The sequence below is a fragment of the Taurulus bubalis genome, assembly GCF_910589615.1.
Source record: "Taurulus bubalis genome assembly, chromosome: 2".
Taxonomy (NCBI): Eukaryota; Metazoa; Chordata; class Actinopteri; order Perciformes; family Cottidae; genus Taurulus; species Taurulus bubalis.
In genome coordinates this window covers 4563897-4588333 of record NC_136590.1, presented here as the reverse complement: position 1 = coordinate 4588333, position 24437 = coordinate 4563897, and the positions used below count along the sequence as shown (strand labels likewise).

General features: G+C 42.1%; 4 protein-coding genes across 4 annotated transcripts; all 4 read right to left on the bottom strand.

Moving 5' to 3' along the window:
• Window positions 1-1065: 1065 nt before the first annotated feature.
• On the bottom strand, window positions 1066-2156 carry hoxb1b (homeobox B1b; the record flags this gene model as incomplete). Its single annotated transcript, XM_079213904.1, has 2 exons — window positions 1066-1376; window positions 1598-2156. 2 exons carry the CDS (start codon window positions 2154-2156, stop codon window positions 1066-1068), a joined length of 870 nt encoding a protein of 289 aa, XP_079070030.1.
• A 1271-nt stretch (window positions 2157-3427) lies between these two features.
• LOC306753360 (homeobox protein Hox-B3a-like) lies at window positions 3428-5099 on the bottom strand (the record flags this gene model as incomplete). Its single annotated transcript, XM_079237230.1, has 2 exons — window positions 3428-4002; window positions 4850-5099. 2 exons carry the CDS (start codon window positions 5097-5099, stop codon window positions 3428-3430), a joined length of 825 nt encoding a protein of 274 aa, XP_079093356.1.
• A 9901-nt stretch (window positions 5100-15000) lies between these two features.
• Window positions 15001-16523, bottom strand: hoxb5b (homeobox B5b; the record flags this gene model as incomplete). Its single annotated transcript, XM_079237295.1, is given in 3 exon segments — window positions 15001-15248; window positions 15802-16453; window positions 16455-16523. Coding segments are annotated over 3 exon segments (969 nt in total).
• A 1136-nt stretch (window positions 16524-17659) lies between these two features.
• hoxb6b (homeobox B6b) lies at window positions 17660-19483 on the bottom strand (the record flags this gene model as incomplete). Its single annotated transcript, XM_079235661.1, has 3 exons — window positions 17660-17922; window positions 18032-18064; window positions 19033-19483. 3 exons carry the CDS (start codon window positions 19481-19483, stop codon window positions 17660-17662), a joined length of 747 nt encoding a protein of 248 aa, XP_079091787.1.
• Between the last annotated feature and the right edge of the window lie 4954 nt (window positions 19484-24437).

The window sequence follows — 24437 nt, the reverse complement described above, 5'->3', positions numbered from 1 at the left end:
TTCTCCGAGCCACTCTGGTGTCTTTCTTGACAGATTGACTCTGCATTCATTTGTGCCTGAACTCTGTGTGAACCGCCGCTTTAGCGGAGAAAAAAAGGGCACCAACAGGCCAGTGCTGCTGGGGCAGAAACTGTGTGCGCAAACCTAACACCCAGTGCAAATATTGGAACTGCTGCCCCTTCGCCATCACAAGAAACCAGGTGGTCGGGTCCGGCAAACGTTGATCCTGCAGCCACAATGAGCACTCAGATGTTGAATTATCGCCTCACTTCCTCCTGGTTTTAAGAGGAAAACGTGAGGTGGTTTAATTAAGAATGTTTCCCTGAAATTATGTTAAAATACAAGTGGATGTCAGTGCAACCTGTGTCAGCTGTGTCCGAGCAGAATTTGGGTAACAAATCAAGGGTGAGACCGGGCTCCCTGCAGTTTGTTGTCATGTTTAGAGCCCCTGGAGGTATTTGGAGGTGAAAAGGTCACCGGGAACCACCCCATGTGTTGTGAAAGATGCCTCTTGTCACATTATGCAAGGGGACATCGGAGATACTATTAATGGAAGAAGTTAGTGAAAACATTCATATTTAGAACAATTTATTATTTACATATATTTATATTAATGAAAAAAAACACAAATGGGAGGAAATTCTGTATCAAAATAAAAAGTTTGATTGGTCTTAAATGAGTCTTAATATTTTTTTTGTATACATAAACAGCAAATGCAACACTTTATTTTCGTTTTATAAACTTTATTAAGCTAAAAATAAAAGACAAATCCAAACAGTTGTTGGAAAATACCCTGTAAATAAATAGTGCAAACAATGACACTGATACTCCAGTGCTCCAACACAAAACAGAAGCTTACAAACACAAGAACAGATGAAAAGACTTTTCTTTTCGTTAAAGTTCCATAGAGTCCAGTTCAGCATGAATCATTGCGCTGTGAGCGAACACACACATGTTTACTTCACAAAGTCACACTTGTTTCCTGGAATGGTGGCACTGAAGGAGAGACGTGGACAACTTGCTCAGGCCCTCAGTCATATTGTCTGTTTTTAATCAGAAGTCACGTCACGGTTCGCAGTCTTTCCCTTTCCCCGTTGGAGAGCTGTTTGGCCCGGAGAGTTTCTCCACAGGTGCCGCCGCTCTGACCAGAACGCAGGCCGACTTCTCGCGCTTCTTCTGCTTCATCCTGCGGTTCTGGAACCAGATCTTCACCTGCGTCTCGTTGAGCTCCAGACTGGCGGCGACCTCCACCCTCCTGCCCCGCGTCAGGTACTTGTTGAAGTGGAACTCCTTCTCCAGCTCGGTCAGCTGCTTGGTGGTGAAGTTGGTGCGGATCACGTTGTGCTGGCCGGGAATCCCGAACTCCGACAGGACCGCTGCGGAAAGAGACATGGATGAATGAACATGAACGTCATGGAGCTGAAGCATGGCCTTTAAGGTGTGAGTGAAACGTGAGAATGGATAGAACAACATTAGTTGCCAAATAGACACTTTTCTGATACATTTTAGTCATCTATGAATCTACTGAGTTTCGCTTTTACGCACAGTTTACGCATGCGTCAATGGCCTCTGAATACCACTAAATGAATGAACAAACCTGTTTTAGGTGGGTTCCTCTTCACTTTCATCCAGTCGAATGTTTTGGATGTTTCCTCCACTTGGTCCAAGTCCTTCTCCTTACTCTGCAGCGGCAGCCTCGTGTAAACACTCTCTGGGTACTCTGGCTGCCTCTGCTCCCCGCTTCCAAAATGTATGAACTGGCCGCCTGCTGCAGCTACGGGCCCGCAGCTGTCCCCGCTGTAGGGAGTCATGTTGGATCCCACGGGTGAGACCTGCGCGTGGATGAAGCTCCGGTCCTGCTCTGACGCGAGCCCGTACTGGTGGTGTCCGTACTCCAGCGGGGTCGCGAACACGGAGCTCCCGGGCGTCGCGAACTGCAGATCCAGGCTGACGTGTGTCTGGTGGTGCAGAGGGAGGCTCGGGGTCTGGTGCGGCGCAGGAGCTGCGGCCACTAGGCGCCCGTCCGGTGCGTAACTATCACTTGTTGCGCACGAGTTGGACGACACGTATCCGTGGTTCAAACTGTGGTATCCGGCCTTGGCACTGAAGATATTCGCTCCCCGGTTGCACACGGGGTAATCTAAGTAGGAGTTCATCCTGGACTCGGGCCTTTTGTTTGTTCACGACTCATCAAGAACCGAGCAGTCATTAATCGGCGCTCCCCTTTGCCCCTAACCTTCTAGGTAGTATGTCAAATCTGTAAAACTGCCTTCCACCCCTCATATCACCTTCCTGACACACCACGTGACCCGCCAAACGCCAATGGCGAAGGTCCCGCAGCACTCTGTCAAAGTCTGCGGGCTCGTCCATCAAACGGCTCGCATTTACATGACAAACGCTTCAATCAGAGCCGCTCATCCGTCTGATAAGAACACAAACATCGGGACTCGGTGTTACGAGAGCTCCAAATGTCAAACTATTTAAATAGCGACGCAGTAACGCAGTCGTAATAATATGGATCTAGGTGTTATGATAGCGAGGGCCTTACAGACAACAGGGCTGTTGTTGTCTTGAAGATATCAAAAGTCGTTATAGTAAAACATTATTATGTATTTAACTACTAAAGGCATACACAAGTTATAATACACAATAAAAAAAGTCTCATTTTGAATATATTGCCTGAGTTTTAGCAGATATATTTTCTGCTGTGCGATAATTTAACTTAAGTTTAAAGTTTGACAAGGAAATGCTGACTTTTAAAAATAAAAACGCTCTCTGTAGTTTGTTCCTAAAGCATTTGTTCGGCCTCTCCACAGAGTCCTGCAGACAGCCTGAGTCCCGGGTCAGTGATCCATCATGCGCTATACAGATTGGCAGCTTGTGTGGCCACTTCACCCATAAACAGAACAAAAGACACATTGAAGCCTCGCTTCTTTTTAACGACGCAGAGACCATAACGTGATATCTTCCCCAAAAACCTTTCACGTCCGCACTCACTCCTTAAGGACTCTGTGATTAAGTTGGAGTTAATGTGATGTTATAGACCTCAAGTGCTAGTTAAAGCTTTAACAAGAAAGTCGACATTTATTCCGAAGTTGTGGCTTTTTGAGGAGTATTTACTGGAGAGGCTGGTAAAATCTCAACAAACTGCGTTTATTTATGGAGCTGAAATAACAGCGGCGAACATTTTAATCTAAGATACACAGGGTGTCTCTGAAAAAAAATATGAATTTCGAAGAGGCCCATGCATCAAAGTTAACATAACAATGTCTATACAACGAATAAACATTTGTACATACAAATAAATACGATCTGGGACTAATATCTCGATGAATTAGTGCAATAAATAAATAATATAAAAACATGCATCAAGGGGCTTCTTCTGTGTTAAAGGGGAAGTTATTTTTGAGGAATTCTCGTGTTTCTGCTACAGATGAGTCAGTTTTGGAGCTTGCATGATTCTGTCCTGCGCGCAGCACGGTGGGAAATAAGACCCGTTGAGATCCGCGTTGGTGTCGGTTGCGCGTGACGGGGTGCGCGCGTCGTACCGCGCGTTGAACTGCGGGTTTTGCGTGAATCCCGCAGCGGGGTACTTGGAGTATTCTGCCGGGTACGCCGGCTGGGACTGGTGGTGTTGCTGGGGCTCGAGCGGAGGGGAGGCCGGCTGGAAACCCGCGCCCAGATGGACGTAACCCAGGCTGGACAGAGTGGGGCTGGAGGGGGAGGACGGGGGAGAGGAGGGGGAGGAGGCGGAGGAGGGATGGGGGCCCGGGACCCTCTCGTCCTTCTTCTGCTTCATCCTCCGGTTCTGGAACCAGATCTTGATCTGCCTCTCGTGGAGGCCGAGCAGGCCGGCCATCTCCACGCGCCGCTGCTTGCACAGGTAGCGGCTGAAGTGGAACTCCTTCTCCAGCTCCACCAGTTGCGCGCTTGTGTACGCGGTGCGCGTCCTCTTGGACGCCGGCGGGCTCGCGCTCGGGCACTTCTCGTTGACGGTGCAGTCTGTAAGGAGAAGAGAAAAAAGAAGGCGGGTAATGGGACGTTGGTGTCATGCTTTCTTATTCATGACGTCATGAGCACTGTCACATCTCCTAGTCTCAGTTTTCTGGTTTATTAATTGACTTGTAAAAAAGCTTAGACAACCTTGTCTGTATAAATAAAGGTGAAAGTGATAAATCAACAACAACATGGTGAGAGAGGAAAGGAAAAGACAGGAAGTAAAAGAAAACGAGCACACAACGGTGTTTACTTAAATCAAGGGTTCTGGTGTCACACACAGTTTTGGGGGATGTGGGAGAATGGTGACCACATTTGAAAAATGGCGTCCAAGATCTCAGCTGCTCTGTTGGATTTTCTAAAGTGGTAAATTATGAGTAAATAAGGGCTGGACAGACATGAATGGTGTTGTTGCTTAAATGAAGATTGTAAACAGGCCTCTGACACAAAACTTGGATAATATATTTAAAAAAACAACAACAAAAAACTTGATTTAAAGAAACAGATTATTATCAAGCCTTAAACATATGAATTATAGTTAAATGAAGGGAAGCTTTCTTGTTTTACTCTACTAAAATAAAACAAGTTGTTATAAATATTCTTCATGTGTATTTTGTCTGTTTGTTTTATTTTTATTGTACTTGTTTTTCTTTCGAAAACCATATAATTAAATTACATTTGTATATATTTATTTGTATTCTAAATAAAAAAGATGGGAGCCAAAAAAAAAGCCTCCTGCTGCCTCACTGCGTCTTCATTAAAAGCCACCTGACGGGTTTCACCTGAAGAGGAGAAACTAAACTCATCCCTCCAACAGCAGCTCGTTAAAGGGACATGATGACGTCATACAGACCTGCGACCCTCCTGCCGTGCTTCTGGTTCGCGGGCCTGGACTCTTTCATCCAGGGGAAAATCTTCTTGCTCGTCGGGAACCTGGGGCTCTGCTGCTTTGACCTCCGCGGGTACGCGCGCTCAAACGTGTCCGCGCGAGCCAATTGGTGGTGCACGAACCCGCCGACGTCCTCAAAAGAGCCGCCGCCGCCGAAGAAGAAGAAGTCCTGGCGCTGGGGGTCCTGCGCCGCGCCGGGTCTCTGCGTCTCCATTAAATGAGCTTTGACCTTCTGACGGAGCGCTGGCAGCCCAATGTCACATGGCGGGGGTTCAGCTTCTGGACTGCAGGATCCAGGAGAGGAAAGGGGGGAGAAAAAGAGACAGAATCAGGGAGGAGACCACATGATCCATCTTGTCCACTCAATAGTGCGCTGACGTGAATAGCGAGGCTGTCCACGGCCTGACAGGCATCGGGAACGCGAGAGTTTGGGGGAAATAAACCCTCTGGAAGAAGAAAAAACACACACCAGACAGAGGAGGGTTTAAAAAATCTGTGCAGAAATAAAATAATTGAACAATGAGTGTTCATTGTCTTTTCCATATAGCCAAAACAAACCACAAATGATTATGAAACGAGGTTAATTTCTTTCTTTGTCTTTAACAACAAAAGAATATACGAAAAGACAAATAAAGACAAATGGAAAACAGCAACACTAATTGCACACACACACACAAATACAAATAGGCCCATGAATGGAAAATACATTAAATATAATTATAAGAAGTAAATACATTGTCTTCTCGTTGTGTGTGTTTACTGAAATCACATTAATAGGCAACATTAGGCCGCGACTGTTCATAAATAACAGCCTTCGTGTCACTTAATGGATGCTCCTTGTCTGCAACATTTTCAAGGGGGGAGAAAAAAATAATTAAATGTTTTAACACAATCTGCTAAAAAACTCATCCATCTCCATCAAACACAGAATAAAACAGAAGTCCATTGTGCAGCTTTTCTTTTTTTTTCCTTCCCCCGAATTGAAACGCGATTTTAAAGAAGCAGAAAAAACAACGACATCTTAATTAAATTGAATCCAACGGAACAGAATTATTAAGCAGCAGTTTTTTTTTTTTTTTAAGGGCGTAAAGAGCCGCAGAGAGAGTAAAAAAGTCTGGAGGCATGCAGCTTTATGAACTCTGGGTGAACCGCGCTGGAGTCAGCTCGTAAATCATAAAGACACACAACCCGGCCGCTGCCTTCCTTACCTCCATTCATTCCGCGTGAAGCAGCGCAAACAAACACACACCGGCTTCCTCTCACCTTGCTTTTGCTTTTGCTTTTTCTTTGGGGGTTTTTTTGGGCTGGGGAAGGGAGAGGCAGAGGGATTTAGGGTTTAAAAAAAAGAAAGAAGAATAAAATCCCTGCAGAGAAAGTAGCGCCTCTCTCTCGTTCTTTAGATGATGATGTGGCTCCGCGTGCCAGTGGGGTGAAGCAGAGTGGACACGCGGTGTGTCTGCAGCTCACACCGCCCTGCACAGCGCACAGTGTGTGTGTGTGTGTGTGTGTGTGTGTGTGTGTGTGTGTGTGTGTGTGTGTGTGTGTGTGTGTGTGTGTGTGTGTGTGTGTGTCTAGGGGACCTTTCTGCTGATCAAGCTCAGTTTCATATATGAAAATAGTCCTATATGTGCATATATATGTATATATGTGTGTGTGTATATATATATTATCTGTGTGTCTACCTCTATGTCTTTGTGGCAATTAGAGCAGCGTGAAAAGACTCAAGGGAGGCCAGAATAATATTTTAGTGGATGTAGAGGAGTGTGGTCCGTTAAGAAGAGCCTCCCTCCACCATTGACATGCATTCAAATAACACACACACACACACACACACACACACACACACACACACACACACACACACACACACACACATACACACACACACACACACACACACACACACACATGTAATATGAACCCATGCGTGTCAGTGACAGCAGAGAGGCCGCAAATAGCTCAAGAAAAGAACAGTTTTCAATCTGTTGTTGTTGTTGTTTGTTTGTTTTCACTCACACACAAAGTGCTTTTTCTTCATCATTGTTATTATGATTATTATTTGTAATTGAAATGAGTGAGTCTCTCTGAAGCACTCGGAGGAGACGGGCAGCAGCAGCAGCGTCCATCACAAAGAAAAGTTTCATTATGAGGCCTGGGTCCGGTGTTAACGCGACCATCAGGGCCGCCGCGGCGCATCGATTGGCGGCGCCTTTGATGTCTCGTGTCGATCGCTTTGATTGGCTCTGAGAGGTAATATTTAACTGAGTGACGTTAATTAATGCAAATGAAGCCCTTTGATCTCTCAGCCGTGAGCCCGTCGCCCAGGGAACATGTGAATAGAGATCCCCCCCCAAAAAAATAAGTATACCAGCTTCCACGTGAGCTTCTTGTCTGGTGGCTGCAGAGAGAGACAGTTGCTGTTATTCAGTCCCATTGTGAGGACACAGTGGTGTGTGCAGGTGCCAGTTTATTAGGTACACGTGCACTTGTTTGAAATGGTCCATTTACTGGACATCTTCTGGGTTTTATAGCTTCCATCATTGAAGTCAACAGCAATGACAACTGAGCTGACTCCATGATGAAGACCATGAGAAGGGGCCTAAAAGTTCTGGGAATTTCCTTTCAAACATCTTCATGGGAAGCTGTCGAGTTGACTTGTGTTGTGTTACAAACAGAGGTGTTTCTAATGTTGTGTGCTTCCCAATCACAACCAATCAATACATATACACTGGTGTTCCTTAGCTGCATAACGTATATAAGTACAACTCTGACATATTTGTACTTTACAACCATACTGCAATGCACTTTATACACTGATTGTGCAATACTCTTATTATATTTTGTGCCTTATTTCGCTTTAACTCTGTTATCTGTGCATATGACAATAAAGATATCTTGAATCTTTACTTGAGTACAAAAGTACTTACACAATTCAGAGGGAAATATTATACTTTTTACTTCACTACATTTACAAAACAGATGAATGATGCAGTACAAAGTACTTCATCGTGGCTAAACAAATATTTGTTGTCCTGATAAAAGCAGAATATGATTCTGCACAACTGAAAGCATATTATGCTTCTGTGTCATTTTGAATTCAGCACTTTTACTTGCAATGGAGTACTTTTATGCTTTTGTATGTGTACGTTTACTGAAGTAAAGGCTGTGCACACCTCCTCCAGCGTTGCGTCTGCGTGCCATAACTCTCTCTGATGGCTATACTGCTCTATAAAAAGAGCCATAAGAATACAAAGAAAATCAGCAATAAGTGCGCTGTCTTAAAAAAAGTCTAAATGGTCCTGTGATATACGAGGCAGCCAGCGAGGAGGAGGAGGAGGAAGATGACACGATAAGTCCGTGTGTACAGTATAAATATAAATTCATGTTTGATCCCTGCGGCCTGCGGCGGCTGACAGCTATTATTCAGATGTGACAACAATCCCTGAGCTGCACTTAACATCCCATCTTCATCACCACGGAGAGAGCTGCACACTCTTCAGGCTGCCTGTCTGATCTGTGATGGACATGTGCACCCCCACCCTCCTCCTCTTCCTCACCCTCTTCCTCACCCATCCATCCAGCCTGCATGCTGACAAACCTCTCTTGTCAATTAGCTGCAGGAACCACGTGTCCACGAGCAGTGGATTGATGGCTCTGAATTAATTCACATGCATGTTGATTCAACTTCCCACAGCCAGCATGAGCAATAAAGCAAATTAAAACTTAAATAGATATAATTAAAATACAATTTGAAAATAGACTTTTAAGGAGGGGAAAAAGGCAAAGTACCTGTTTTTAGCTCATTTCCTTAAAGGGAATTAAAATAAAGTAGTTCTTCTTCTTCGTCACATCAGAGAAAACATTCAGGAGCTCCAGTCGACCTCTTACACTTTACTTTATTCAGCATCAGTATATAAACATTTAATAAATGCTTTATAGCACTCTGTAATGCATATTCATTCATTAGTCAATGGAAGCTGGTGTATAGTTAATGATAATACAGTAAAGTGCAGTTATAATATAAGTTAATTTGTAATTACTGACAGCTTCTGCCCCTTAATAAACACTTAAACTGTCATTATATCTGTTTACAACCACATTTTAGTGTGTTATAAACCATTTATCAACTGTTTGTTTACATCTTCCCTCAACACGTACTTCATTTAGCATTTATAAGCAGTTTATACACTTTTAATAAATGCTTAATAACACACTGTAAGTGTTGATTGATTTGTCAACTGCTGTAAATAGAAGCTTTAAACCTCAAATTAATGATAACTTATTAAAGCAGTTGTATTAGGAGTAGTGACAACATATATTGTAATACATTAACGAACATAAACTGTCATTATATCGGTTTATGACCACATTATAGTGTGTTATAAAACATTTATTAACTCATAACATGTGCCTACATGTTTATTCCCTCAACACAGGATTTGTGGAGTGGAAGCTGGTGTATAAACATATAATTATATATATATAAATATTATTAATAATATTATATATATATATATATTATATAACATATAAACATATAATTATAAAGCACAGTATCGGAGAATCTGAAATATAATAATAATACTGCATTCATAAACACTTAAAATGTCATTATAGCTGTTAACAACCAACTACAGTGTGTTATAAAACATTTACTAACTATTTGTTTACAGTTTATAAATGCTTACAGTAACATGTGATGCCTATATGATTATTCCCTTAACACAGGACTTTATTTAGCATCATAAGCAGTTTATACACAATGTAATAAATGCTTTATAACACACTATAATGTTTAAGTGTGCATACATTTGTGCATACATAGGTGTGCATACATTTGCCTGCTGTAAGTGGAAGCTGGTGTATGAACATATAATTATAGTAAAGCACAAAAGTGATAGGAGAATCTGTAATATAATAATAATAATAATACTGCATGAACTTAAACTGTCGTTATATCTATTTACAACCAACTACAGCGTGTTAAATAACATTTACTAACTATTTGTTTACAGTTAATAAATGCTAGCAAGTGTGACCCCGAACACAAACTCTCTTTGGCCTCTTCAACACTGTAGTAAACATCTTTATGGACTTACTTTTCTCTTTGGGCCTCATCTTCTCCCCGGCAGCGTCCGGTCTGCCGGCAGCCTGTTGGAGCTGCTGCTCCTCATGTTTTCCTGCAAAGTAAAAACTCCTCCTCGAAACACACAGGCAGTGAAAAGAAGATAAATGACGTGCCGGACAATGCCCCTCATTGAACGGCCTCTCTGCAACTTTCACAGATGTCATATTCTGCAGCAATGTGCAGCTAGAAGAGAGAGAAGGGAAAAGCATTGAGGACAGCAATGGAGTCTGAGGCCTGCAGCTCTGTGGAAACTCACAAAAACAGCATTTTAAATACACGTTACTGCAGAAAACATGCAACATTTGGCATTATTTGCCATGAAGTATACATTCTGAGAACTGAGTACACCTCTCGTCTTTAAAATGAACGCGTTTCTTCCCCACGAGGTGAAGTGTCATCACCTAAATACTCCCCAAACGCGAATTTGTGGCTGCTGCATATTTACACAAATTCGGATCTACAGGGTTTATGTAGATGACAGAAGCTGCATCCTCCTGAATAATGTCCAAATATTTTAAACAATGCATGCACTCTCATTTAGGAATGCAGAGTTTTTACTTCTCAGAGCTGATAGTTCTTCATACCCTTTTCTAATGGAGGACTCTTATAAAAGATGATCACATCTTTATTAATGGTTAATAAATCCTCACGTTTTGGGTTGCCAAGTTGTGAAAAGTACAGTTGGCTGGTGTTTAATGCAGTAAAAATGTGAATAAATGCTGTTTATTACTTTCTAGATCCATCATAAATGTTGATACGTTATTAATAAAAGGTGTTTGATAAATCAAATGTGCAGTTTTAAATGTTAATACATCATTGATAAAGAGGTTTAATTCACCAACTGCGCAATTATACATGTTAATAAGTATTTAATAAAGGGGATTAATTCACTGAATATGAAATTGTAACCTTCTAAACCAAAAGTTGTTATTGATTAATGAACCATTGATAAAGTAATAAAGTAGAACTAAAAGCACTTGTAACAGGTATCTTCTATAGTTTCCCTTAGGCAGTATAGTGGAAGAAGTACTCCGATATGTTATTTAAGCAAAAGTACAAATACCACAGTGCAAAAATACTCAAATACAAGTCAAAGTTCTGATTTCAAAATCCTACTCAAGTTGAAGTAATAATACTGCAAGTATCAAAAGTAAAGCAGAAAAGTTATTATTGTTGTTATTTGACTGTTTGCTGCTCATGGAGCTTTATGTGAAGTGTAGTCCAGTGGTTCCCAACCTATGGGTGGGATCCTTCAAAAGGGTCATGAGACGATTAATGGGAGAGAGAAGAAGAATAAACAAGTTCTGCCACAGATTGTCTTTAGTTGTCTTTTCTCCTATTCTTTGCTGTTTTTGTGAAATATTTAATAAGTTTACCTCTTTGGGCCTCAAACATTTATTTAATGAGAAGTGAGAAGTCCAGAAGGAAAACGTCCCTATGGTGGAACTTGACGATGATGCCACACGCCTAAAACTAGTTTACTCCTTAAACTGTAATGTATTATGAGCTTTATCCTCTTTCTTGTGTAGAAATATTAATCTGAAAGTAACAGGCTGAATAAAAAAAGGAAACACTTCAGTACAACTGGCTCAAAACGTGCAGTTCAGACACTGCAGCAGCTTCAGTCATAAAGTGAGCTTCCCTGTCAGCTCTAAGTGTGCAGCATTTAAAAAGGTGTATTCCTCCCACTCGGCCGGGACAAACCAGTAAGAGATAACTGATCAACACGCTGGTTTCTCTCTGCGAGAAGACCAGCGCGGGAGGGGAGAGGAGGAGAAAGCCATCCATCATCAGCCTTGTCGGTCTGAGGCGCCCTCTGCTGGCGGAACATCTGCAACACACACCCCCACTGCACTCACAGACACACACTCACTCCCACACGCACACACACACACACGCACACACACACACACACACACTCACACACACACACACACAAATCCTGCCAGATGTTCAACATCCATGACACGAGCAACTGGCCTAACCAAAACAAAAAAATAGAGAAAGACAAGGTGACATTTGTTTCTTGTTTTACATCATTATGATTAAATGAGTGTGTTGAATTCCACGTGAGGAGTGGTGGATTAAAAATGGTTCTTTACATTAAAGTTGTATCATTCTAAAACACAAACGTTTTTATTCATTTAGTTGTAATTTTAAAAGCAGATTTTGTTGGGTTAGTATTTGCGTTAAATGCGTTGAAACTGAATCTGCGTCAGGAAACTGTTTAAAATAGATTTTATGGTCAATGTAAAACCAACGTGCTGTTAAAAATAGTGTTTGAGGCTTCTTTTTTTATCTCACTGCACTACTTTCTCTGCACACTTTTAAAACTACCAAAACGAATCGTGTGCAAAAGCAAAGCAGACAAATAAAAATAAACAAAAGAAACAAATCTGTCAAATATACGCACAATGTTTGCAGTGATTTTGTCCCCACCAAAACTACCAAATAGGGATTTAAAAAAAAATATATATATATATATATATATATATACATTAGAAATAAAATAAAAATACATTGCATATTTATCTCGTGTGCAAAACACTGCGATATGTGTGTGTTTTGCTCTCCATCGTGACGGTGCAGTCTGCAGCAGCAGCTTCCTCTCTGACGCATCTGGCTGCATAGATCGTCTCTGACCCACAGATGATCCCCGCCGCCATGAATTATGCATGAGATCCGGGTACAGATTACCCCTATCAATATGCAATACTCATTACGCTGCTTAAATTGCCACTTAATAGTTATGAATATGTGGGAAATGCCTGGGACCCATATAGCCCACCACTGGTTTTAACTTTATCTTTTTTTCAGCTTTTTTTTTATACGTGTAATGAGTTTGAAAAGACTTGGAAAATATTGCATTTAGTTTCCTGGAGGTAATGTCTTTATGTTTTATTAGGCAGATGCATATAAGGCCACGTGTAGCCCGGAGATGGGTCTTCATGGTGAAGCTCCGGGTTGTCCGACGCTTCACCTTTGGCCACTCGGTGACTCCACACGTCCGGATGAATCACTCCTCAAGTTCGTCGGGTGTCAGCTGCATAAAAAGCCTCCAGTTAGTTTCAAAGTAAATGATAAGAATCTTCTTCTTTTTTTAGCAAAATATTTTTGCAAATTAAAGTACTGACGTGTGTTTTTCTTTGTTGAATACGAGAAAGTTGCTGAGCAGAAATAGAGGCCTTTATTTTCTTCTTCTCTAAACAGAATAATTTTGGGATTCACATTTTTAGCAAAACATTAAAAGTGTAAAATTATTTTAGTTTTCTGCTGGTAGAAATGTGGAAGAAAATATGTCTTTTATCTCAAATTGTAGGAGTTGTTTTTTTCTAAAATGAGAACCACATTTATTTATTTTTATCTCACATTTTTAAATAAAATTATTGCAGACACAATACTAGTTTTTTAAATATAGAGAAAGGTTGTTGTATTTTCTAAATTTCCCAGAAGCTTTAACTACCCAAATATAACTGGACATCACTTCCTGCCCAGTCCAGCCTTCCCAGTCCATCCACGCAGTTAAGCCGTCACTTTCATTCAAGGTTGTGAATTATATAGTACATTGTCTACTCCCCAAAACCATAAAACCATCTTTATGGACCTCACGTGACTTTTCCCAGTCTGTATAGTAGAGGCCTATACAATCTTTGGTAAGGCGGATTTTTTTTTTACCATCTTCAGCTTTGCCTATATACATATAAGCTAAAGCCACTCTTCTTCTTCTTCTTCTTCTTCTTCTTCTTCTTCTTCTTCTTCTTCTTCTTCTTCTTCTTCTTCTTCTTCTTCTTCTTCTTTTAGTGTGGATTTTATCACCAGCATATTTCCCACATGGCCAAACACGCGTCTCGCTGCCGGAGAGTCACAGGAGGTAAGTTTAAAAAAGTTTTTGTGTTGTTTTCCTCTGCCGCTTTGTCTCTTACGCCGCTGCACAGAGACCAAAACAACAACAACACAATCGCTCTGTCCACGTGACACTTAAACAAAAATATATAATTGTGAAGTTAATCATTAAGTGAGTTTAATTCTGGTGCAACGCGAACCAAAAGCCAAAAAAAGAAAGAAAAGAAACCTGACTTTTCTACAACTGACAACAAGTGGAGACACGTTCAGAGCAATTGAGAGAAACGTTTATTATTTTTTTCAAGCGCTATGAGTTCACTTACAAATACAAAAAGCTTATTGGCGAAAAAAGCTCACATCACTTGCCTAATAACCACAGAATAACCCTTTGCACTAAAAAATCATCACATTGACAGGTTGAGTACACTTGCATTGCTCATAATTATTCTAAACAATATTAATAATAATAATAATAATAGTTGCACAAAATATCCTAAAAGCTACACATTTGCTTTTGGACTTTCTGGCTCTGGCCACAAGATACCCACGAAGAAGAAGCGCATACTGACACTAAAGCGCGTTGAATGGCCCCGGGATACATTCGGTGTACATTCAATGAAGAGCAGCATATGGTTTGGAAACTCTTTTTTTTTTTTAACTGTACAATGAATTTTTACTCCTGTTAGACCGTCAAAGAAGTCACAATAAAGAGCTCAAGTTGAAACACCTTCACGAGAGGAAGAGAGAGAGAGAGAGAGAGAGAGAGAGAGAGAGAGGAAGAGAGGAAGAGAAAGAGAGAGGAAGAGAGGAAGAGAAAGAGAGAGCAAAAAGCGTGGACAATTAATACCCCCAATAATATGTACATCTTGTTTCCCAATAGGACATCTAAGCTATCATAGCACAACGACAGGGAACTAAAAATGACATTTTCTTTTTTGTTGTTGTTGAAGACCACAGAATACTTATTTTTCTATCACAATAGCATGCTGGAGGTGCTGCGCTTCATAGCTTTACAGTACTCATGGATTATTTTTTTAAATTATTATTATTATTATTATTATTTACTCTCCCTCCCCCCCCCCCCCCCCCCCCCCCCCCCCCCCCACTCCCCCTCCCCCCCAAAAAAACACACAAAAAAAGTGATTCAGTTGTGGAAGGCGCTGCCTCCCGTCACCAGACTCATGCTCTTCAGCTTATTGTCCTTCTTCCACTTCATCCTGCGGTTCTGAAACCATATTTTGATCTGTCTCTCGGAGAGGCACAGCGCGTGCGCTATCTCTATCCTCCGCCGCCGGGTGAGGTACCTATTGAAGTGAAACTCTTTCTCCAGCTCTAGCGTCTGGTACCGGGTGTACGCGGTTCGGGCCCTTTTCCCATCCGGTCCAGTCATATCTACAACAATAATTGTGTTTTTTTACAGAAATAATTAGCAACTGCACTGAACAACAACAACAACAACAACAACAACAATAAGAGGTTTGCACTATATAGCTACACTTTAGCGCGAGGATGCACAGATGAAGAGGAGGTCACAGCGTGAGAGGATGCAGGAGGAAGCATGCGACACACAACACACACACACACACACACACACACACACACACACACACACACACACACACACACACACACACACACACTCTCTCTCTCACGGTTCTTTCTGATCTTAAACTCCAAAATAAAACCATCCGGCACACATTTAAAAGATCCATAATCTCTCTCTCTCCTCTATCCTCTCTTCTCTCTCTCTCTCTCTCTCTTCTCTCTCTCGGGCTTCAGCGGCATCTTAACCCGAACACACACATCCCCTGCCTCCCTTCCTTTCCTATTTGTTTCTCCCCCATCCACACCGCGCTGCTCACTCATGCAAACACTTTGACAGATTTATGACGCGCCGTCCAGCGTGACATCCGTCCAAACTAAATATTATTAAAGGTGAATATACCATGGCTTATGTGCAGTTTCCGCATCCAGGGGAATATTTGCGGCGATTGGCAATCATTTGATGCGGGAGTGGAGGCGGCGGCGTTGGGGTCCTGGTGGTGGTGCTGCTGCTGCTGCTGCTGCTGCGCCCGGGGTGCCGAGCTGGAGCCGCCACTGCCGTGCGCGCTCTCCTCGGTCTCCGAGGCGCCGGTGGAGTCCTCTATCTCCGTGAAATGCGCGCCGACGCCGCTGCCGCTGCCGTTGTTGTTGTTTTTGTTGAGATTGTTGCCGCTCGAGGTCGAGCTCCGGTCAGAGGGAGGAGAGGGGCTCTTTAGTTCCTGCGGCTCGTGGCTGCTGGCCGTGGCGCACGACGGCGGCACGGGGTCCGGGGACGCGAGCGAGCAGTTGGGCGTCTGCCGGTAGCGCGCGTCCGGCGCGAATCCCCGGGCGTCCTCCCGCACGGCCCCGAAGTGGCCGCCGTTGTTGGCGCGGTTCACCGTTAGGTCCATGCCATTGTAGTTGTAGCCGAAAGACCCGGAGTGCATGGTGCCAGGGTCTCTGAAGGAGCCGCTCACAGCGCCGTTAGTCCCATAATTTAGTAGCTGATAGTCGGAGCCATTTGGATAGCGCCCTGAGAACGAGTTTACAAAGTAAGAGCTCATTTGCTTGGATTTTTAAAGCCTCGATTTGTAGATCTTTGTCGCTATAATCCTGTGTGCTTGCACGATTTATGGACGCAATCATGAATTATAAGCAATGAAGCCCCTACTGTACTTTGCCAGGTATGCGGCCAAATATGGGAGAGCGTTCTGGAATCACGTGCCTTTGTTGACCAGTCGTAAATCCTCACTGATGACTTCAAGAGGTAATTCATGCTCCATGGTTACAAATGATGACGAAATAATGGTCGTTAGGCTCCAGTCAATGGTGCCTCCCCGCTGCGCGCAAGAGAGCCGGCGCGGGCAGAGAGCGCCATCTGGCGGACAGAGGCAGTATCGCTTCTCTGCCGGGACCGCGCCGCCGCGGGGCCCCACGGAGCCATCCATCATTTTATGCAACGCGCTGATAATACAGGCCACAAAAAAAAGGCTCAGGTAACATAACAGAGACGTATCAGCGCGCGCTGGCAGCTTCACGCGCGGACTGTCAAGCCTGCAAATTATTTTAATCGTTTTTATGTGAATGTTTCGGCTTATTTTATAGGTTTATTGTTACTTGTGAAGCAGCTCCTTATGATAATAACACTTATAATAATGATAATATAAGCTTTTTTGGGTGTTTTTTCAAACCTTCGAGCACAAATGACGCCACAAGATCTTCCAATATACATCCAAAAAAAAGCCTTTATTTTTCTATGTACAATTTTCCTAAACAAAATATTGCACACGATATATATATATATATATATATATATATATATATATATATATATATATATATATATATATATATCCAGATGTGCATTGGACACGAGGTGAACAACAATAAATAACATGTAACACTTGTGGTCTGTACACAACTAACACCACGAGATGTGAGAGGACACGACATGAGAACAGAGGAACTCAGGAGGTCTTTAGAATGATGAGGTAACGACATTGTCCAAAAAGGAAGCACTACAAATTATTTACATTTTGGCGGATTTTTTTTTTTGCACAGTCCCCTAAATAAAGACACGAGCACAGGACAGACAGGAGGACCAGTTTAACTAAAGCAGACATGACCACCGTGCAGACACTGAAATAAAGTCTATCACTCACGTCTCTAACATGGGATTCGCAGCACTTTATCTACAAAGAAAGAATACATCATTTGTATTTTGGGAGTCCGCGCACGCACATTACGCGCATGCCTTTCCGTCAGTGTCCTTTTTTTTTTGTTTAGCTCTTTTTCTCCGCCTGCTCCTCCTCCTCCTCCTCGGGTGTCTTTGAGGGGTTGAGGAGCTTGTTCTCCTTTTTCCACTTCATCCTGCGGTTCTGGAACCAGATCTTGATCTGTCTCTCCGTGAGGCAGAGCGCGTGCGAGATCTCTATCCGGCGCCTCCTGGTCAGGTAGCGGTTGAAGTGGAACTCCTTCTCCAGCTCCAGGGTCTGGTAGCGGGTGTAGGTCTGGCGGCCCCTGCGGCCACTGTTGCCGAATGGACCTGGGACAAAAGCAGATGAAATCCCTATTAGCTACATTCGTGAATTCATAATTTAAATGTTTTGTCTTGAGTGAATGTCGAAAGTGTAGGAGGAGGAAAACAAATCTACCTGAGAGTGCACTCGAAATCTGTAGTGGTGTGTCTGAAAAATACAATAAAGTTCAGATGTTTGGTGTATTTCAACTCCAAATCACAGTCTTAAAACATTCACTTATAATAGTATATTGTGTATAAAGTAGTACATTATGATATAGCAATTAACTGTACTTTATTGTGTGTATTTCTTTTATTTTCTCCTATAACATTCCTCTTTCTATAGATACGCCAATGTCACCCAATGTTAATATTCGTTTAAAAATAGAAACGTATTCTAAAATATCACAATATGTTCTTATAATATATCTTCATTATGTTTATTATCTATATCTCTGAGTTTATGTTGACTTTTGCGTGTATTTTTATTATAAAGGATCTCCTCAATGATGACGTTAATAAGCTACAATAGGATGTGTGTGGTGCGTAAAAGTGCTCTCGTGGTGCGCGTCCTCTCTTATGACAGCAGGATATTGTTCTATAACATACAGTCAGGATGTACAGTCAGAGCACAGGCATGAACAAAGCTCACTTTTGAGATTTACTATGATTTTAATTTAAATGTGGATATTTATCCGCTGCTGGAGGTGCTTCTGCGATATTTAGCGTCCTTTTCAAACGAAGAAAAAAGGCCCATTCCGAAGATGCCATGTGAAAAAGAGCTTTAAGTTGGAGCTCACGGTGATGTAGGCCAAGTCTGCGCGTGTGTGTGCGTGTGTGCGTGCGTGTGTGCGCGCGTGCGGATGTATGTGACGATGATGTCGCAGCCAAAGCCCCGAAGGCGCGTGGAGCTCCGCGCGTAATCACAATAATCTCAAACTTTTCGGCGGGTGCGATCGCGTTAACTGTTCGAGTGTTTGGGGTCTTGAACCGTTCAGCTCATTCCATGCTGTCGCGCTCTCTCTCCCTCTCCCTCCCGCAGCTGACAGGCGGCTCAGGACGCGCTCGCTCCGTCACGCGGAGGTGATGTCTTTCACCTTCCAGGCAGCGCGGAGGGGGAAAGCGTCAGTAACTCACCGGCGGAGCAGGCGTTCATCCGCTGCATCCACGGGTAGATGAGCGTGGAGGACTTGTCATCCAGGCTGCCGGGCTGCTCCGCGCACTCCGCCGCCTTGTTTCGCTGCTCCTGCGTGACGAACAGCGGCGGGTCGTCGCGGCTCGAGAAGGCGCACGAGCCCTCCGCGTCCTTGTAGAAAGCCCCGACCGGGTTGTAGTCGCAGGGCGCGCTGCCGCCGCCGCCGCCGGCCCTCCCGTACATGGCAGCCGCGGCCGCCGCGCCCGTCTGCTGGTAGTAGGACGCCGGGTAGACCTTGTCCTGCATGCTGGCCGCTCCATATGTGGCCGCGCTGGAGTAGTGTCTTAACGATTCGGTGTATCCCGAGGAATATAACGGTATCTGACCCAGGAGAGAGTCCTGTCCTCCCGGTAGAGACACGGGAAAAGTTGAGTTTACAAAATAGGAACTCATTGGGTGGACAACGGGGTGTATATACTCCGGAGGAATATGATTTGTTGTCTTTTATAGTCCAAGTGGTTTTGCCATTACTTTATCCGAGATTTGGTTTTTGCTGAAAGGGGGGGTTGCGAGGTGCCGCTGAACACAGAGGGGAAGTGCACCACGTGACCGGCCGCTGGCCAATCAGCGTCGTCTGCGCTTGCACTATTGCACCCATGGGGGGCTCTTGTTGCTCGCGGGGGTCCCCGGTGAATCCAAATGAAGCGCTCGAGCCTGTCGGTCTTTACGCACGCTCACATGCGCGTGCACACACATGCACACGCGCGCGCGCGCACACACACACACACATAGAGAGACACACTGCGACTCGCAGGAACACACATCCACTAAAAACAAACAACAACAACAACATGCTGCACGCAGAGCAACTGTTCGTGTCTTAACTTTTCGTGTTATGCAAATACAGTCCAATAAAGCAGACAACTTCTCCCCCTCCGTCATAAACAGGCACGCGTGCACAATCGCACTCTCTCTCACGTGCGTGCGCACACACACACACACACACAATGCAAAAAGAAACAAAAAGCATCGCATTGAAATGCCAAACACTTTGCGCATTATTTCCATTTACGCACAAATGGCTGCTCCCTCTCTCTCCTCCTCCACTTCCTCTAACCTTCACTGCCACCTTGTTAAATAATTCCATAACCAATGATTACATTATTATTAAAACACTGTTTTCTCAACGCCGCTTCCCAGAAATCCTCATAATGAGTTATCAATTGATCCAAATTGATCCTCGATAATAGATGTTGGTGTTTCACTCTTTGAAAAAGGTTCCAACGTGATGAGATCCACGAAGACGCGCAGAGGGCACGAGGGAGGACACGCGCAGATCATCACCTTCATCATCGTCATCATCGTCATCTTCACCCACCGTGATCAAGTGGAAATAGTTTCTCATTTAACAAACAAAGCTGTGAGTATAAATGTGTGAAATAAGTCTGGATCACTTATCAATAACTGCATTTAGAAATAATTAGATCAATTCACGTTAATATCAGCTATTATTATTATTATGTTAATTGGCGGTGCTATTAGTTGATACTATTAATAGTATGTCCAATATGTATCAATTAGGTGCTTATTATTGTTATTATTATTAACCTTCAAATATGAATGTTAGGTTCTGCAGTTAAAGACCATTTTATTGTTAATATAGTAAATAAGACGAGAATTATAGGATTTTACTGCATTTTCATGCAGCAAAATATGTGAATTCCATAAATGAAGTGTTATTATTTATTTTGTATGATAGTTTGAATCCCATAAAGACATTTAAAAATGTTAATTAGCTTTCGCTTTTGGGAAACTTCCCATATCAAATAGAGAATAAATCAAAAATAAATACGAAATGAGGCAAGTTATTGTTAGAATAATGTAAAAACTTAAATGCACAACATATTTGGAAGGAATTTATAGGATATTAGCTGATAGCAAAATTAATAATCCGGTTTTAACGTCATTGTCTTGATTTTAGATATGAAGTATAGTTTATTTATTGATAATATCCGTTTATGAATGTTTGGATTTAAATGTTTTAACAAAAAGTCTTGATGTTTGGCTTCATGGCGTCAGAGGCCGCCGGTCAGCTGCTGGAAGAGGAAAGTGCAAAACCAACAAACCCTAAAATCATAAAACTGAAGTTATGGAAGACAAAAGCAAAATCTCAAATCCTCACAGATCACGTGATCTTATAAAATATCTCATAACCGCACGATAAGCTGCAGAGGGGCCGGAACCAACAACAACATCAACTCGCTTATTATTGGCTTCTTGGTTTTGGCAAAATCACAAATAAGCCTAATTTAGAACAACAACATTTGATTATTATTTTTAAAGAAAGAAAGAGGAAGAACAGCTCGAGGCGGCGCGTCATCAACCTGAAGCCGCATACACGTCTCTTAAGAATAGAACAATGAAATAAAACAATAAAAAAAGAACATATAACATAATGAAGCATCTCAGGAGAGTGAAAGCTGGATAGATGGAGCAGATGTTTAAAGAAAAGCGTCTCAGCGGTAACATGGGGCCTGTATGACCACCACCACCACCACCACCACCATCATCATCATCATCATCATCATCACCGCCATCATCATCATCAAAGTCGAGCCGAAACCCTGCTGATATCGTTCCTCTCATAAAAGGCCTCAGCCCTGCGACATGTTGGGGTCTCTCTCGCACATATTACGCACATATTGCGCACATATTACGCACATATTGCGCACATATTGCGGGTTGTGCGTCGCTGCACCGCATCTCTAACACACACAGCAGCCTCGTGAAGAAAATACACAACAAACAGTAGAGGAAGATGATGAAGATGCTTTGTGTAATCTCTATTTCTTGAAGTGCTCTTCCTCTTTGCGGGATATAAACACGCAGCGTCAGAAACATGGAGCCCTTACCTTTGTGGATAATCCATCATCTCCTGCGGGTCAGACTCCTTTACACCCTTCACCCCCAAAAAAACTAAACAAGTCCCCCACTTTCTTCACGTGATTTCATGAAAGTAATCCTTCCATCCAGGAGTGTGATGATCCTTCATTCCCACGAACATATAATATACAAGTAGAGCCACGTATATAGAACATGGCGCGCGCACAGTGAAGAAGCCTCGCGCAGACCATCTCCCATTTTGGGATAAAATAAATAAATAATGACGCAGGCATCGCCTCAACAACAACACGTTGCATAAGCAAAGAGTCGAGAGGAGAATACAACAGGGTTGTGTTATAGTGTTAAGTGAGTGAGCGCGTGGAGGAAGAAAAAAAACACAGCAGCTGCAATATAACCTCATGGGAAATAAGTTCCCGTTCCTGCGGCCCACGTGACCGCCAGCAGCCAATCCGGGAGCCGGGAGAGTCGTTAAACTTTCATGGCAAAGTTGTAAATTTTCATAAACAGCAGCCGTGTTTTATTTTCGTTCTTTAGACGCCGCGGTACTCGTCGCCATCTTTGTTGTGTGTTTTTTGGGGTCCAGGCCCGGAGATGTTTTGGGGTTTGACGCAGAAGCAAAAAGAAGGAGAGGAGGATGTGTGGAGAGATTTGTTCTGGATGTGCACAAGAGAGGAAAGGTCTGTGCAGCTTCTTATTGTTCTCTAAAGACAAAGCTGTGTTGTTATGAAGCTGTAATCTTTAATATGAGATTATTAGCTGATGCGGGCTTCAAGCCTCCTTCATCCGAAACGTTTTCTGGTCTCTTTCTGGTCTCTTTCGTCTGATTCACACACCTAAAGAATCCTTATTTCTGCTTAAATAAAAAGGTTTCAGGCAACCAAAAAAGAGAGAAAAAGATCTGTATGTGCTTTAAAGATTATTATGATATTTAAAAATGGAGGATTTCTGCTGGTTGAGTCCTGAGGGATTTTAAGGTCACACAACAAAATAAAAAATAACTCCAAGCGGCTCATTCTTTGCCATTTTTTCTATTAAAATAATCAGAACGACATTAATGAAACTCCCGTCTTAAAGTAATGCAGTCATTCGTTAAAAAAAACGTGTTTCTTCTTTTTGCTATTGTTTCCGTTTAGTTTTGCTTAAAAATTCTCTTCTTTAGTTGACATCTGGTGACTTCTACCAACAACGAGGGTTTCCGGCTTTAATAGACGCAATAAAACCATAAATTCCTGAAATGCAACACATTCATCCTCCGCGTTCATTTGTTTTTGTCTCCAGAAGACACAAACTCAAACAAAGTGACGGTCGTTTCCCTTTAAATGTTGTATTTGATTAAAAAAAATATGTACAAAATAAAGTTTTAACTGTATTTCAAAAATAAAAGTCTAAAATAAAACAATTTCGGTGCATCTTTGAATATATTTACGTAAATAATAATCATAATCAATAATAAACATCCCTAATGTTAATAATATCTATATAAACAGGCCTTCTGAGTTTATGCGGAGCATTTTACGTGTTTTCGTAATATTTCAGTTAAAAAATTAAACCCAAAGCCTTTCTCACGAAAATATTTTTAATTAAATCTCTTTCGATTCAAATCAGTCTATTAATTTACGTTTTAGACACAAGATTAGACGAGAAAAGTTTTTTTCTCTTGATATCAATTTAATATAATCCTGAACAGTTGGAACTGATCTTTTCTATCTTTACTAAACACTTTATATTACAGGATGGACCAGCTTGAGTTGTTTTTGTTTTTGTCTTTTTCTTTCAAAACAAAAGAAACCGGATGCAGAGATCCTGTAAAACTTTATGGCCTCTTTAATGAAACCACTCAAACACCACAAATTTATTTTAGAACATGAATTATTAACTTTGCAGGGAAATTTAATTATACGAACAACATCATGATAATAAAATAAAAAAATGCCACCAATAACAAAATACTAATATATATATTCTAAATATGCAAGCATAAAATAATGTTTTTTTCTTGGAAAATGTAATAATAAAAAAATAAAACATGAAGGAAAACAATGAAACTAAATCACATCTTAAAAAAAGATTATTTATTTAGTGCAAAAGAAAAAGATTTTCAAACCTTGAATCGAATGCCCCTGAGAAAAGAGGTAGAAGGCCTTTATTTTTTTATATTCCTTCACTTCTCTTCATATAGGGTTTAATCTTAACTAATAATACTTTCATATTCATTGGGTTTTCATATCAGCTCTCAGTGAGTTTATTAGATTTCCTTCAGAGGAGCTGATCACACGCCATGCGGTGTTAAATAAGACTCGTCTGCTTTTATTTTGGCACTGAGGTTCTTTGAGAGGATTCATCCCTGCAGAGCAAAACGTTCACAAACATTCGTAATGAGGCTTAAAGTGGCAGCAGAGCAAACGGCAGGAGTCCAGATATAAAACATGAGATTCTTCAATGGGCACAGTGTGTTTTCTTTATGTTCGCAGCTCACAGCCTCTCCTGCATCTTCACTGGTTTT